The sequence below is a fragment of the Thalassophryne amazonica genome, chromosome 7, assembly GCF_902500255.1.
Source record: "Thalassophryne amazonica chromosome 7, fThaAma1.1, whole genome shotgun sequence".
Lineage (NCBI taxonomy): Eukaryota > Metazoa > Chordata > Actinopteri > Batrachoidiformes > Batrachoididae > Thalassophryne > Thalassophryne amazonica.
In genome coordinates, this window is record NC_047109.1 from 76,680,134 (window position 1) to 76,696,968 (window position 16,835).

Below are 16,835 nucleotides of genomic sequence, written 5' to 3' on the forward strand. Positions count from 1 at the left end.
CAGGGGGCAGGGTCGCCCCCCCCTCCACAAAAAAAAGTGCACACCAGAGGGTACCTGCCTCTGAGCGTGCGTAATGAATTGGGTGCGCTCCTAGAAAGCTCGTGTATTTAGGCTTCACCGTTGTAAGAGACTGACTAAGAGTAAAGAGTGATGACAGTATTTTTGTTATGTGGGCCGCTGAAGAGGAGGTACTGCTGGCCACCACCACCAGAGGGCGCCCTGCTTGGAGTGCGGGCTCCAAGCACGAGAGGGTGCCAGACCCAGAAGAAGTGACAGCTGTCATTCATCCTCTGCACCAGCTGTCACTCGTTCATCATCATCATCACCATAAAGGCCGGACTGCAACTTCACCTCCTCGCCGAGAAATCGACTACTGAAGAGGTAATTTCTCTGCTGACTCATACGTTGTGTAATAATCTGAACTTCTGTTGCAGCCGTTTTCCTGGTGTTTTCCTTATCTGTGGGATTGGCGTTTGGTGTGACAGCGACGACTTTGCCTCACACCCCAAACCAGATAAGTGGTTAATCAGGAGCTGCACGAGTGTGTGATTGGAGGTGGAGGTGCTCCCTCCTAACTGTGTGCAGACTGTGGATTACTGAGTGTGCGGACTCACACTCATTCATCTTGTCTCTGCTTTCTGCCAGCAGTACCAGGGTCGACAGCCGAAGACAGAGGCCACCTGGGGACTCGGGACTTGACGGCTCCGGTGTTCTTCAGACCGTTGGTGGTGGAAGCCGTGTGGGACGCGGCTTCTCTCTCGTCGGGGGTCTTCTATCTTTGAGCCTGCACACACGTCACCTGGTGTTAATTGACGTTGCAAATTTTGTGTATTTAGTTGTGTATTATCACAACATTAAATTGTTACTTTTTGGCTTATTCATTGTCCGTTCATTTGCGCCCCCTGTTGTGGGTCCGTGCTACGACACCTTCCCAACAGGATTTCTCGGCCAATCGTCATGGATTCCGAGGGGCGTCAACCCGAGCTTGAATGGCCAATGGAAGAGCCAGGAGCGCAGGCATCAGTGGGAGGCGTGTTGAGTGAGCTGCAGCAAATCTTAACCGCCTTCACGGCTCGGCTGGATTTAGTGGCCGAGCAGAATGTTCTCCTTAACCGGAGGGTGGAGGCTCTCACCGCCAGGGTGGAAGCGCGCGATCAGGGCGCTGCTGCAGCCACTCCTCTTGCTGGTCCTGGGCCTGTAACAGACGTTCCACTGGTCGTTCAACGACTCCCCCCCCTACCTTCCCCTGAAGCATACATAAGCCCTCCAGAACCGTACGGAGGCTGTGTTGAGACGTGCGCAGACTTCCTCATGCAGTGTTCGCTCGTCTTTTCACAGCGTCCTGTCATGTACGAGTCAGACGCCAGCCGGGTGGCTTATGTCATTAGTCTGCTTCGAGGTGAGGCACGCGCCTGGGCTACGGCGCTTTGGGAGCAGAATTCACGGCTCCTAATGTCTTATGCTGAGTTTATACGGGAGTTCAAACAAGTTTTTGACCATCCCAACAGAGGCGAGACCGCTTCGAGCATGCTGCTGTCAATGAGACAGGGGCGTCGCAGCGCAGCCGAGTATGCAGTCGACTTCCGTATCGCGGCAGCGAGGTCCGGCTGGAATAACGTTGCGCTCCGCGCCGCCTTCATAAATGGACTGTCTCCAGTCCTGAAGGAGCACCTGCTGGCTAAGGAGGAACCGCGGGATTTTGACGGGCTTGTCGATTTGGTTATACGCTTAGACAACCGTTTGAATGAGCATCGTCGGGAACAGGCCGGGGGGCGTGACCGGGCACGAGCCGTCCCTCCCCCTTCCGGTTCCGAAAGGGTGACATCGTCCCCACGCTTCACTGCCAGAGAGCTCAGTGTGGCTACAGCTCCCCCTGCTGAGGAGGCTATGGACACGAGCAGGGCCAAAGTAAAAACAAACGTCAGACAAAGGAGGCTGGCCCGCGGGGAGTGTTTTGTCTGCGGCTCTTGTGAGCATATGCAGAGGGACTGCCCCAAAACGGTCAAACTACAACGCCCGTCCTTAGAAACTGGGCTAAGGGTGGGTCATAACACGCACGCGGGGAAATCCCTGCAAATCAGCACGAATCCCAGTGACGATCCTTTGTGGGGATTTAACCCTTCACGCCCCAGCACTGGTAGACACGGGGTCGGAAGGGAATCTGCTGGATAGCAGATGGGCAAAGGAAGTAGGGCTCCCCCTGGTGGCTCTGCCGGCACCATTGCAGGTGCGAGCACTAGATGGCACCCTGCTTCCATTAATCACACATCAGACACAGCCAGTGACTTTGGTTGTGTCTGGAAATCACAGGGAGGAGATAGTGTTCCATGTAACACCTTCTACCTCCCGAGTGATTTTGGGATTTCCATGGATGGTGAAGCACAATCCCCGGATAGATTGGCCGTCCGGGGTTGTGACGCAGTGGAGTGAAACCTGCCACCGTGTTTAGGATCCTCGGTTCCTCCCGGCACGACGGCTAATGAGGAGGTTAAAGTCCCCCCCAATCTATCGGCGGTGCCAAAGGAGTACCACGATCTTGCTGACGTTTTCAGCAAAGATCTGGCGCTCACTCTTCCCCCGCACTGACCGTACGATTGTGCCATCGATTTGGTCCCGGGCGCTGAGTACCCGTCCAGTAGGTTGTACAACCTCTCACGTCCGGAACGCAAATCAATGGAGACCTACATCCGGGACTCTTTAGCTGCCGGGCTGATCCGGAACTCCACCTCCCCGATGGGTGCTGGTTTCTTTTTTGTGGGCAAAAAGGACAGCGGACTCCGTCCATGCATTGATTACAGAGGGCTGAACGAGATCACGGTTCACAACCGATACCCATTACCTCTGTTGGATTCAGTGTTCACGCCCCTGCATGGAGCCCAAATTTTCACTAAATTGGATCTTAGAAACGCGTACCACCTGGTTCGGATCCGGAAGGGAGACGAATGGACGACGGCATTTAACACCCCGTTAGGTCACTTTGAGTACCTGGTCATGCCGTTCGGCCTCACTAACGCCCCCGCGACGTTCTAAGCTTTGGTAAATGACGTCTTGCGGGACTTCCTGCATCGGTTCGTCTTCGTATCTCTGGACGATATACTCATCTTTTCCCCGGACCCTGAGACCCATGTCCAGCATGTACGTCAGGTCCTACAGCGGTTGTTGGAGAACCGGCTGTTTGTGAAGGGCGAGAAGTGCGAGTTCCACCGCACTTCTTTGTCCTTCTTGGGGTTCATCATCTCCTCCAACTCTGTCGCCCCTGATCCGGCCAAGGTTGCGGCGGTGAGAGATTGGCCCCAACCAACAAGCCGCAGGAAATTGCAGCAGTTCCTCGGTTTTGCAAATTTCTACAGTAGGTTCATTAAAGGTTACAGTCAGGTAGTTAGCCCCCTGACTGCCCTGACCTCCACCAAGGTCCCCTTCACCTGGTCGGATCGGTGCGAAGCCGCGTTCCAGGAGTTGAAACGCCGGTTCTCGACTGCACCAGTTCTGGTGCAGCCTGATCCTGATCACCAGTACATAGTGGAAGTGGACGCCTCTGACTCAGGGATAGGAGCCATGCTGTCCCAGAGCATGGAGGCTGATAAGGTTCTCCATCCTTGTGCCTATTTTTCCCGCAGGTTGACCCCAGCTGAACGGAACTATGACGTCGGCAATCGGGAGCTCCTCGCGGTGAAGGAGGCTCTTGAAGAGTGGAGACACCTGCTGGAGGGGGCGTCGTTGCCTTTCACGGTTTTCACGGACCATTGGAACCTGGAGTACGTCTGGACCACCAAGCGGCTGAACCCCAGACAAGCCCGCTGGTCTCTGTTCTTCGGGCGCTTTGACTTCCGGATCACGTACCGCCCCGGGACCAAAAACCAGAAATCGGATGCATTGTCCTGGGTGCATGAAGAAGATGCCAAAGCGGGGCTGTCGAACCCACCGAGACCATCATCCCCGGGTCCACTGTCGTGGCCTCCCTCACCTGGGACGTGGAGAAGGCCGTCCGGGAGGCCCTGGCAAGGAGCCCAGACCCGGGGACCGGCCCCAAGAACAGAATGTACGTCCCACCAGAGGCAAGAGCTGCTGTATTGGACTTCTGTCACGGGTCCAAGCTCTCCTGTCATCCCGGAGTGCGTAGGACCGTGGCAGTAGTCCAGCAGCGCTTCTGGTGGGCGTCCCTGGAAACCGACGTCCGGGACTACATCCAGGCCTGTACCATCTGCACCAGGGGCAAGGCAGACCATCGGAGGACCTCGGGACTCCTCCAACCCCTGCCGGTGCCTCATCGCCCCTGGTCTCACATCGGCCTGGACTTCATCACGGGCCTCCCGCCGTCCCAGGGCAACACCATTATTCTCACGATAGTGGACCGGTTCTCCAAGGCAGCCCACTTCGTGGCCCTCCCGAAGCTCCCGACGGCCCAGGAGACGGCAGACCTCCTGGTCCACCACGTCATGCGGCTGCATGGGATACCATCGGACATTGTATCAGATCGTGGTCCCCAGTTCTCTTCGCAGGTGTGGAAGAGTTTCTGTAAGGAGCTGGGGGCCACCGTGAGTCTCTCGTCCGGGTACCACCCCCAGACAAACGGCCAGGCAGAGCGGGCTAACCAGGAGTTGGAACAGGCCCTTCGCCGCGTCACCTCCGCGCACCCGGCGGCCTGGAGTCACCATCTGGCCTGGATCGAGTATGCCCCATAACAGCTACTGGCCTCTCCCCTTTTGAGGCATGTTTGGGGTACCAGCCCCCATTGTTCCCGCTGGTGGAGGGAGAGGTCGGTGTGCCCTCGGTCCAGGCCCACCTCAGGAGGTGCCGCCGGGTGTGGTGGACCGCCCGCTCTGCCCTGTTGAAGGCCCGGACGAGGGCCAAGACCCATGCGGACCGCCAGCGTTCCCCGGCCCCCACATACCAGCCCGGGCAGGAGGTGTGGCTCTCGACCAAGGACATCCCTCTCCATGTTGACTCCCCAAAACTGAAGGACAGGTTCATCGGACCATTTCGTATCCTCAAGATCATCAACCCGGCTGCAGTGAAGCTCCAACTCCCGGCTTCACTGCGGATTCACCCTGTGTTTCATGTGTCCCGTCTAAAACCACACCACACCTCGCCCCTCTGTGCTCCGGGACCTACGCCGCCTCCTGCCCGGCTCATTGACGGGGAGCCTGCCTGGACAGTCCGCAGGCTCCTGGACGTCCATCGTAAGGGCCGGGGGTTCCAATATCTGGTGGACTGGGAGGGGTATGGACCTGAAGAACGCTCCTGGGTGAAGAGGAGCTTCATCCTGGACCCGGCCCTCCTGGCCGATTTTTACACGAGACATCCGGACAAGCCTGGTCGGACGCCAGGAGGCGCCCGTTGGGGGGGGGGGGGTCCTGTTATGTGGGCCGCTGAAGAGGAGGTACTGCTGGCCCACCACCACCAGAGGGCGCCCTGCTTGGAGTGCGGGCTCCAAGCACGAGAGGGCGCCAGACCCAGAAGAAGTGACAGCTGTCATTCATCCTCTGCACCAGCTGTCACTCGTTCATCATCATCATCACCATAAAGGCCGGACTGCAACTCCACCTCCTCGCCGAGAAATCGACTACTGAAGAGGTAATTTCTCTGCTGACTCATACGTTGTGTAATAATCTGAACTTCTGTTGCAGCCATTTTCCTGGTGTTTTCCTTATCTGTGGGATTGGCGTTTGGTGTGACAGCGACGGCTTCGCCTCACACCCCAAACCAGATAAGTGGTTAATCAGGAGCTGCATGAGTGTGTGATTGGAGGTGGAGGTGCTCCCTCCTAACTGTGTACAGACTGTGGATTACTGAGTGTGCGGACTCACACTCATTCATCTTGTCTCTGCTTTCTGCCAGCAGTACCAGGGTCGACAGCCGAAGACAGAGGCCACCTGGGGACTCGGGACTTGGCGGCTCCGGTGTTCTTCAGACCGTTGGTGGTGGAAGCCGTGTGGGACGCGGCTTCTCTCTCGTCGGGGGTCTTCTATCTTCGAGCCTGCCCACACGTCACCTGGTGTTAATTGACGTTGCAAATTTTGTGTATTTAGTTGTGTATTATCACAACATTAAATTGTTACTTTTTGGCTTATTCATTGTCAGTTCATTTGCGCCCCCTGTTGTGGGTCCGTGCTACGACACCTTCCCAACAATTTTTTAATTATTATTTGAACATATAGACCCTCGGTCAAGTGATCTCCTGCATACCACAAAACCAAACCAACAACTGATCTGAGAAACGACATGAGACAGTAGATTAACCCCACATAAACCTTTCATGTAGATGTACAGTGGTCCCTCGTTTATTGCGGGAGTTACGTTCTAAAAATAGCCCGCAAAAGGCGAAATCCGTGAAGTAGTCAGCGTTATTTTTTACAATTATTATAGACGTTTTAAGGCTGTAAAACCCCTCACTACACACTATACACTTTTCTCAAACAGGCATTAAAATTTTCTCACTTTTCTCTCATGTGTAAACACTCTCAAAGTTCAAACATTAGTAGAAAAATAAGACCAACCTGTTTTCAGGCCCAAACATTTGTTTGAGAAATAAAAATAGAACGTTTTCCTATAAATAATTATGATGGCTTTTAGAACTAACGAATTTAATTTTAACGATCAAGCTACGAGGGTTAGGGACACATAAGCAGGGCTTAATTTGAGGGGGAGCAAGTCGGAGCGCGCTCCGGAACCTCTGACATTGGCTCCACCAGCTATTTATACTGGATCCGTGATCCGCCACCTCTCTTGACTAACAAAATATAAAAAAAATCACCGCGATTGCTCTCACTCCTAATCACACCGCCGCCCTCCTGTCTGCTGTGCGGAATTGCGCCAAATCTGGCAACAGGTCCAGAGGCTACGCTTGCTGTTTTGATCCGGATGTTGACCGTACCTACAGAGCTCCGTGGCCACCGAGACAGGACTTGGATTCTTTGCGGGTCCCGCAAAGAGAGTGTTTACACAAGAGAGAAAAATGAGAAAATGTTAATGCCTGTTTGAGAAAAGTGTGTAGTGAGGGGTTTTACAGCCTTAAAACATCTATAAGTGTAAAAAATAGCGCTACTTCACGGATTTCCACCGCGTTCACACCGGGCGCGATCAGATGCTACAAATTCGCGGGGGTCGCGTGGCGACGGACGTGCCTCCTTCGCCCGGTGTGTTGCTCTGCTTGGGTGGACTTTCGCAGCGAAAATTCGCCCCGGTGCATCATCAAATAGGAGGAGCTTCCATTCCGCTCGGCGTCAAGTCATCATGACGGACCTTGATCACACGGAGCGAGTTGTTGTGGAAAGCTCCCAATACAGAGAGTATCATTATTTGCTGCAGGAGCTGCGTCTGGATGACGGCCGCTTTCAGCGGTCCTTCCGCCTCTGCGGGACCCAGTTTGAGGACCAACTGTCCCGTTCATGCGCGCACATGTAAACAAAAAAAAAGAAACTCCGCTGCTTGCTGCAGCTCGCTCCTCCCCTAAAAAAACTCTGTCATAATTGTGTTTAGCAACCAGTCACCATTTGTTTTATTATACATCTGTGTAGTTAATTAATAAAATACTCTCCACACAGACGATTCACTCGCGCATGCATGTTAAAAAAAAAAAAAAAAAGAAAGAACGAAACTCCGCGGCTTGCTGTGAGTCTGCTCCTCGCTCTTTCCCAAACAAACTCTGTCATAATTGTCTTTAGAAACCAGTCACCATTTGCTTTATTATACATGTGTGGTGATTAAGTAGAATAATCTCCATGGATGATTCCCTTGCGCGCGCACGTAAAAAAAAACAAAACACAAATAAACTCCGCTCCCCCTGCTGTGGGGCTGCTGCTCGCTCCAAAAACTCTGTCATGATTGTGAAATAAAGGACAAAAGAGACATAAGTTCTGCTCACAGGCTGCTACCAGATACAGGACATGTTCACATCTTCAGTCAAACTCCAGACATCTCCACGTCACTACATATTCAGTCCCTGATTGGTCATCGTGGCACGACGAGACGAAAAATTTCAGATTTTTAAACTTGGGGAGGAGGGCAACACGACGCAATATCGCGCCACAAATGTGCAAAACGCTCAAAATCGCTTCACTCGCATCGCGCTGCACGGTTTGGCGCCAAAACGCATCCTTACATAGGGATTACATGGCAACCTGTGGCAGCAGTCGCTCGCGTCGCGCCCGGTGTGAACGCGGAGAACGTAACTCCCGCGATAAATGAGGGACCACTGAGGAATTTGTACTCCATCCGGATTTGGCGTACAATAAATGCCCAGTTTATTTTCGGTATGGCGCACAGCGTTGTTCGCAAGACCCCCCCCCGCCATTCTTTTTTTTTTCTGCACCGGAGCCACCCATCCTCTGCGCTCCGGGACCTTCCACTTTACAAATTAAGCACTGCACATAAGAAATTATTAATAATGACTGACCAGTATTTCACAGTTCCTCTGATCGCGCCTCTTCGTCCTGGCGCTGCGCCACTGTCGCGCCTTTTTCCACTAAGTCACACCTCACTGCAGGTGTCTTTTTCCGAGTGAAGAACAAAGTTATGGGTAGTTGTTGGCGTTCTTTTTTCTTCTGGGCCATAGGTATTAAAGGCACTGCGCTGCGGTGGTTTGAATCATATTTGTCTAATAGATTACAATTTGTTCATGTAAATGGGGAATCTTCTTCACAGACTAAGGTTAATTATGGAGTTCCACAAGGTTCTGTGCTAGGACCAATTTTATTCACTTTATACATGCTTCCCTTAGGCAGTATTATTAGACGGTATTGCTTAAATTTTCATTGTTACGCAGATGATACCCAGCTTTATCTATCCATGAAGCCAGAGGACACACACCAATTAGCTAAACTGCAGGATTGTCTTACAGACATAAAGATATGGATGACCTCTAATTTCCTGCTTTTAAACTCAGATAAAACTGAAGTTATTGTACTTGGCCCCACAAATCTTAGAAACATGGTGTCTAACCAGATCCTTACTCTGGATGGCATTACCCTGACCTCTAGTAATACTGTGAGAAATCTTGGAGTCATTTTTGATCAGGATATGTCATTCAAAGCGCATATTAAACAAATATGTAGGACTGCTTTTTTGCATTTACACAATATCTCTAAAATCAGAAAGGTCTTGTCTCAGAGTGATGCTGAAAAACTAATTCATGCATTTATTTCCTCTAGGCTGGACTATTGTAATTCATTATTATCAGGTTGTCCTAAAAGTTCCCTAAAAAGCCTTCAGTTAATTCAAAATGCTGCAGCTAGAGTACTGACGGGGACTAGAAGGAGAGAGCATATCTCACCCATATTGGCCTCTCTTCATTGGCTTCCTGTTAATTCTAGAATAGAATTTAAAATTCTTCTTCTTACTTATAAGGTTTTGAATAATCAGGTCCCATCTTATCTTAGGGACCTCGTAGTACCATATCACCCCAATAGAGCGCTTCGCTCTCAGACTGCAGGCTTACTTGTAGTTCCTAGGGTTTGTAAGAGTAGAATGGGAGGCAGAGCCTTCAGCTTTCAGGCTCCTCTCCTGTGGAACCAGCTCCCAATTCAGATCAGGGAGACAGACACCCTCTCTACTTTTAAGATTAGGCTTAAACTTTCATTTTTGCTAAAGCTTATAGTTAGGGCTGGATCAGGTGACCCTAAACCATCCCTTAGTTATGCTGCTATAGACGTAGACTGCTGGGGGGTTCCCATGATGCACTGTTTCTTTCTCCTTTTGCTCTGTATGCACCACTCTGCATTTAATCATTAGTGATCGATCTCTGCTCCCCTCCACAGCATGTCTTTTTCCTGGTTCTCTCCCTCAGCCCCAACCAGTCCCAGCAGAAGACTGCCCCTCCCTGAGCTTGTTCTGCTGGAGGTTTCTTCCTGTTAAAAGGGAGTTTTTCCTTCCCACTGTAGCCAAGTGCTTGCTCACAGGGGGTCGTTTTGACCGTTGGGGTTTTACATAATTATTGTATGGCCTTGCCTTACAATATAAAGCGCCTTGGGGCAACTGTTTGTTGTGATTTGGCGCTATATAAAAAAATTGATTGATTGATTGATTGATTGGGCAAGAAGATTCTTATAAACAGACAAGCAGAACACAATGCGCGTGCTCTCCCTTCACGGTGCCGCAACAGGTGTCCTGTCATCTCGACAGAACACCGGCCTGCTTGATGAGGACGCAGAGCACAATGCGCTGTTTAAAAAAAAAAGCATGCAAAATTGGACTAAAAAAATCCATGAAACTGCGAAGCGCTATATTTTCCAGTATTTCTTTTTCCTTTATTTTTGATTTTTATTTTTGATAACTCTCATATCCGAGGGGGCAAGGTTGATGATGTGAGGGGGCGTCGCCCCCAAACGCCCCCTCGTGGCGCCGGGTCCGTATACAACAGTGTAAGTAGCAACACCTGTTATGAATATTTATGTTTTCTTTTTTTATCGTCCTCTCGTGAATCATGTTGCTGTCTGCTGTGTGTGTGTGCGCGTGCATATACGTTCAGTCTCCCCCCACCTGATTTCACTCACTGTGCGCGCTGATAGGCATGAAATAATTTTTTTTTAAAAAGAAAAAAAAGCTTCTGTTACGTTTTGCTTTTGGAAACACAAGTCCGACGTGTGGTTTTTGAACGTACAATGTGCGGAGTCAGATCGCATCAGAGCATCGGGCTGTACAGTGTGAGACCATGAATCGTGCGCTCTGAACTTTTAAACCCTGCGGTTTTGTCGCACAGTTTGAGCTGGAGCCAAGTACAACGATTGAAAATATCGTACAGTGTCTGCCCAGCTTAAGTCAGTGAAGTCTGTAAGTAGCTGGAAGAGGTGGTACTGTACTACAAATGTTGATACGGCTGACATCAACAGGCATGCAGCCTGTTATACCCGGCCCTATTTACCATTTCCCTCTTCGCTCTGTCTTCTTGAAAAATTATCTGTGAGCTTTGCACACTTGGCAGCATCTTCCTCCAAAGCTTTTCTTTTTCTTAATCTAGCTTTTTCAGCTCCAACTGGCTTTTTTCTGTCCATCTTTTCACTCACGGGCCACTCCTCCTATACTTGCTAATAGCGCAAGTCCCATCTGGGCACACAGGGCTTGACTGGACTGAACTAACTGTAATGAATACATAGGGGTGTTAAACGTGTAATGGTATCCCTTACCAAAAAGTAGTATGTGCAAGTATGTTTCAAGTATACTTCCAGTTTACTTTTTATATACTTATCAGTACTATTTTTTGGTAAGGGATGTCCCTACCTTAGACTTTGGAAAAGATAACAGTGTTGCAAAAGAAGCAGTCTTAAGTTATTTTCTTGTGAATTTTCATGGTTGTAAAACATTTCTAACACTTAATGTCTTCTCTTTAAGATACAGCAGCCCAAGTGTCTTGCTGTGTAGCCTAACAGTTAGTGGTGGTCATATATGTATGCATATATATTAACACCCCCTCACAACGACCCCAGGTTGGACCAGCCCACCAGGAAAACTCCCGACTCTCCCGATTACCCAGCACACGGTAGACTACAGGCTTATCAAGCCTGAAGGTCAAATTGCCCGACTGTTTTCCTCCAGAGGAATTTCTTCGGCCTGGGGATCATTTGACTGTTTCTTATCTCAACTCACAAAGACAATAAACTGCTTTTCACAGGACTGAAGCATGCTCCATTCCCTCCCCCCACCCCCCTCCTATCCCCTATCAACACTCCCCACTCTGGCGTCTGCTCACGTCATTCCTTTCCCCTTCTGCGGGGGCAGTGCAGTTTTAGCTGCAGCCCCCGTTACTCCCCCCAAGCCGAAGGTGGTGCATCTTGGGGTTGCTGCGTGGCCTTCACCCACTTGCCTCAATTCGGATAATGGACTTCTTCAAACTTAGTGCACATAAACAATGTCAAATGTGTATGTGCTGTCTTTAATTCTGATGTGTGCCTTTATTATGGTAAACAAGTAATAATTGTGGACTAATTGCTGTCTGAGGTAACTGGAGTGTAAACATAATTTCTCCACTGTGAGATCAATAAAGTATCTCTCTCTCTCTCTAGAACAACAAGTTCTGACTGAGTACAATTTCTAAATACTTATATGATGTGACCATTTCAACACTAATCAAATAACAATGACAAAACTGAAAAAGGCAGCAGGGTGGCTTAGTGGTTAGCATTGTTGCCTCACAGCAAGAAGGTTGTGGGGTCGATTCCCACCTGTGGCCTTTCTGTGTGGAGTTTGAATCTTCTCCCAGTGTTTGTGTGGGTTCCCTCTGGTTGCTCTGGCTTATTCTCACATCCAAAGACATGCAGGTTTGGTGGATTGGATATTTTAAAATTGTGTGAATGTGTTTGTCTATACGTGGCCCTGCGACAGACTCCCACTAAACATTAGACATGTTGTGGATGTTCTATGGACCCTACAGATGCAATATAGACATGATCTGCATGTCTATAACATGTCTATGTTTAGTGGTCTGGTGTCCTGTCCAACGTGTACCGTGCCTCACACCCTATGACTGCTGAGGTAGGCTGCAATACCCCCCCATGACCCTTAATAGGAATAAGGGGTTATAGAAAATGGATGGAAAAATGAAAAGTCATTTTCCAAGGCAGGTAGATTGATCCACATCTGCACCTACATGAAATAGAGTCTACTTCACCCTCACATTTCACTGAAATCTCTTTGTATTGTGCAAACAAACAGACAGACAGCAACAAAAACGTAGCCTTCTTGACTGATATAATAAAACTCTCAAGAAGTAACTGAGTCATCCTTTCAGACTGTAGTTTGCACCAAACAGTAAAAACAGAGTGGTGTTGGAGTGTGTGAATGTGCGACACACCGGGTTGTGTCATCAGTCAAACAGGATGTGAGTTATGGTTCTCACCCGACAAGATGAAGAAGATACCGGACACAAAGGCCAGGATTGTGCGCTGAGGTTGGATGTGTCCAATGTTACTGATGACGAAGGCGGTGAAGACGAAGAGCAGTGACACCATTGGGAATGGAGTGGCTGTCCGCACCATCTCTACAAGAAAAGGAGTCGCAGTGTTAAACACAGCTGCCAGGATGTGACCTCAAACTGTTGGCGGAAGTTGATGATGACATCTCTAGCCTATAAAAGGTCTCACTTATCAGATGGGGACATAAAAAAAGACCTCCTGCACTATAAACCAAAGACTCCACCCCCAAACACACACACTCACACAACAAAATTGGTACATTTTGAAGACTGGGATGTCTACATAATGATATCAAATGGTAAAGGTGAAAATATTGGAACTGCTTAGCATTTACTCCTGTTTATTGACCCACTATACACAAGCAAATTCCTCACTTTTCATTGTAGCTAAAAAATGCAATAAAATTCATCACTCAGGAAAACATACAACATTCAACAGACTGTTACATATAATATACCAAATGAAAGTTTGTGATGTTGAGAATAAGCTAAACTAAATATTAGATACTTTGGTTTTTGAGATATGAGTGCAAGACAGCATAATTTACAATAGACATGGTAGAAAAAGTTTTATTATCATTTATAGTATTTTTACAATTATTCTTCTCACATTATCAGAAAGAGTTTCATTGTCTTTCATTGTGTTACAATAATTCATACTGAGCAAAATAACAAAGCTTGAAACCTCAGCACAAGATGTTAATTTTTGTCCAATTGGAATGTCAATGACATTAAGCCACATATCCTGTCTGCAAACTTCCATATACACAAATATATCAAAAGACAATTTCCACTGCTTATTTACTGCAATACTCTTTTATTGTTACAGTAACAGCAAATTAAATGTACACATTTAGACCATGAAGACTGAACGTAGAAGTACTTGTCCGTGAATCAGGTGTTGGATCATTTTAAATGAGAACAGTTAAAGTAATTCCTGATCATCAATTCACTTAACATAAAATACTACCTGTAGTCACATGACCTATGCACCTCAAAGTATATTGCACTGTCAACCCAAACAAGTTAGCACAACTCAAAAATATTGAGGCAATTAATTGCCATAAAATTTTGGAGTTCATAAACTTAAAAGTCAATTGTTCCCAGAACTTAAAAGTTTTGATTATATGCTACTTGTACCTCATGATTACAAATAAATTAGCTAATTAAATTCCATCAGCTGCTCCCTTGTTTTTCACCCATGGTTGCTACAGAAGATCTGAGGTGGATCTGTATGTTGAATTGGCCCACGTTTTATGCTGGATATCCTTCCTGATGCAATTCCACATTACATGGAGGAATGTGGCAAGAGGTGGGGTTTGAACTGGGAACCTTCTGCGCACTAACCACTTGTCCACCACCCCTGCTAAAGTGTTCAAATATCAGCTCAGCTCAAATATTTCCATATAGAATTACTTAATTCTTTTAAGTTGTGCTTAAGTTATGCTTTGAAGTTTTGCTTGTTTAATATACAATTAGTTCAAGTCAATCAAAAATTCTGTGTTTAATTTACTCAAAAAACAAGACCATGTTACAAAAACTTGAAATATTGACGTAAGTGATGTTTTCTTAAAACTTTGAGTTTACACTACTTCATCTTTTTAATTCATTTGAACATTCAGGTTTACAGTGTGAGAACATTTAGCATAATTTGAGTACATGGTACAAACAATTTCCAACTAAGTCATGGGGATAGAAGTGGCCCTAGTGTTTGACAGGGTCTGGTAAGAGGGGTACATAGGCGAAGAGGAGGATGTTATACTTGACATGAAGTCAGTGAAGTTGAATGAGGGTTGGGATGATGGGCTGCCAGGGCGTGGTATGAATTAGAACCCTATAAGCCGATTTCTGCATGTACTGTAGCCTGTGCACAGGGTAGGGCTGTGAAAACCGGTGTTAGTGAGGGAGAGTAAGATGAGGAGTATCACTTGCACTGGGAAGAAATGTCAGCTATGACAATTTCCAGAGAGAGAGAACAAATTCTGACTTCCAGTCTGTTGGGATGATACCTGTCTCCAAAATGAAAGCAAAGATTTCTTGCAATGCCACGAGAAGGGCATCTCTGCCGACCTAAAGACGTTCAGACCCGATAGCACAGATCACTGCAACTTTGCCCACCCTTAGCTGTTTTACTACATTTGCAATCTCACTGAAATTTAATGTTCACAGCTGACTTGAGTAAAAATCGCCCAACCGTAACACTGACTAAGAACCAGACCTATACAACTGTTCAAATGATCTGGTCCAGTGGGACAGTGCAGCAAATTCCTCCGTTAGGACCATACCATCATTTGTTTTGACTGCAGTGGGATGTGGTGTAGGTTTGGAGGACCACAGTGGTTTGATTCCTCTATAAGCAGCATGAGGGCCACTAGACTACAGATGGTGCGTCATCTGCTCTTAGATTCCACGAGGACAAGGCAGTTTTAGCAAAATTCCCTCCAGGTTCATTTTTTTCCCTCATGTCCCCAGTATTATTAATACCTAATTAAAATTTGTGCCAGCATTGGGAGTGTGCATGTGCATGCGTGTGTGCCTGACTGTGTGCAGATGTGTGTGTGATGGAACAAGGTTGGGGAACACTGACTTAAAACTTGCATTGTGTATGATGATGAGCAGTGTTTTTGTCAGCTTCCACACTATAGAGCTGGGTTCACATTTCAGTACCCACAATCAATCAGCAGAGGGAGTCTGCAGCTCTTCATGCTGGAACTGCCTTCATAGATAATGTATAACGACACTGGGCTGTTTATGCTGGACTCACTGAGAATGTTTGCAGTGTTTTCAGTGGTGATCTCTATTTCAGGTTCGGTGAAGTACTCAGATGCCACGCATCTTCCGTTTTCTGATCCTGCGAGGAAACACAGGAAACTGAAATGTTGGGAGTTTCCCTTGATAATTAAAGTAATAGAGAAACAAAAGAAAATGCAAATCACTGCAACTTTTGGACAGCTGATTGTAAAAGTGTAATTATGCATAGACGTTTACATACACCGTAGTTTTCCCATATTGCACATATTCCATTTGATCAAACGTGTTAAGTCACTTAGAATGACTACTTTACACCCATAAAAAAGTCATTTAAATATAATAATTATAAGATACATTATTTTTTATTGTGTGACCAGTTTACATACAAGAAGACAAATTCTCCTTTAAAAGCACAGAGGGTTGCAAAAGATCTGAGAAATTAAGGGAAGTATTTCTAAAAGCTTCTGAATAACTACTTCGAATAATTGAGGCTTAAATAGGCAACCTTTGGCTTCCTTCAATGGCAAATGAAGAACCAGTGCCTTCTTCTGATTAAGAGTTTAGGGGGAATGGGGGGGGGGGGTCTGGAGAATTATACTGAGATATCCCCACAAGTCATGTTATTTGTTAGCAGACATCTGCAAAAGATTCATGGTACAAAAACATAAGCTATTGAGCACACGCATTGCATAATTGAGGAAGGAGGCTCACAATAACACCCAGGAATGAACAAAATTTTGTTCCAAATCTCAGAATCCAGCTCCTTTACCAGAACTGATGGAGTCGAGGCATCATATAGATCTGTGATATCATCCACCTTTAAGAGAGCACTCTGTCACCATGACCCAAAGAGGCTATCAACCATAGACAAATCTACTTATTAGAAGTAAATAAATAAATACATAAATAAATACAGTAATTCCTCTGTGGTCAACAGACTTGCAGGTCAATGTTACTGAGTGCTCCCGAGGTGGATGGTGTCACAGTTCTATCTCATGCCTCTTCCTCCTTTGTCATTTCCACAGATGGGATCCTTAGGTTCTGTTACACCTTTGATTGCAGGAAACTGATAAGAACGTATTTAAATAATTTGTCAAGTGGCAAAAATTGGCTAATCCTTCAGTTATTTGTGGATTTGGGGCTCTGATGGAATAAGTGGACAACCGCCAAATGTGGGTGC

General features: G+C 47.4%; 1 protein-coding gene across 1 annotated transcript in view; it reads right to left on the bottom strand.

Moving 5' to 3' along the window:
* The window catches only part of LOC117514248 (voltage-dependent calcium channel gamma-7 subunit-like), a 62,055-nt gene that overhangs the window by 32,296 nt on the left and 12,924 nt on the right, over window positions 1-16,835 (bottom strand). The window contains exons 3-4 of the mRNA XM_034174614.1: window positions 15,669-15,755; window positions 12,830-12,970 (exon numbers count right to left, since the gene is read on the bottom strand). Coding sequence (XP_034030505.1) covers window positions 12,830-12,970; window positions 15,669-15,755 — 228 coding nt within the window. The remainder of the gene's footprint in view (window positions 1-12,829; window positions 12,971-15,668; window positions 15,756-16,835) is intronic.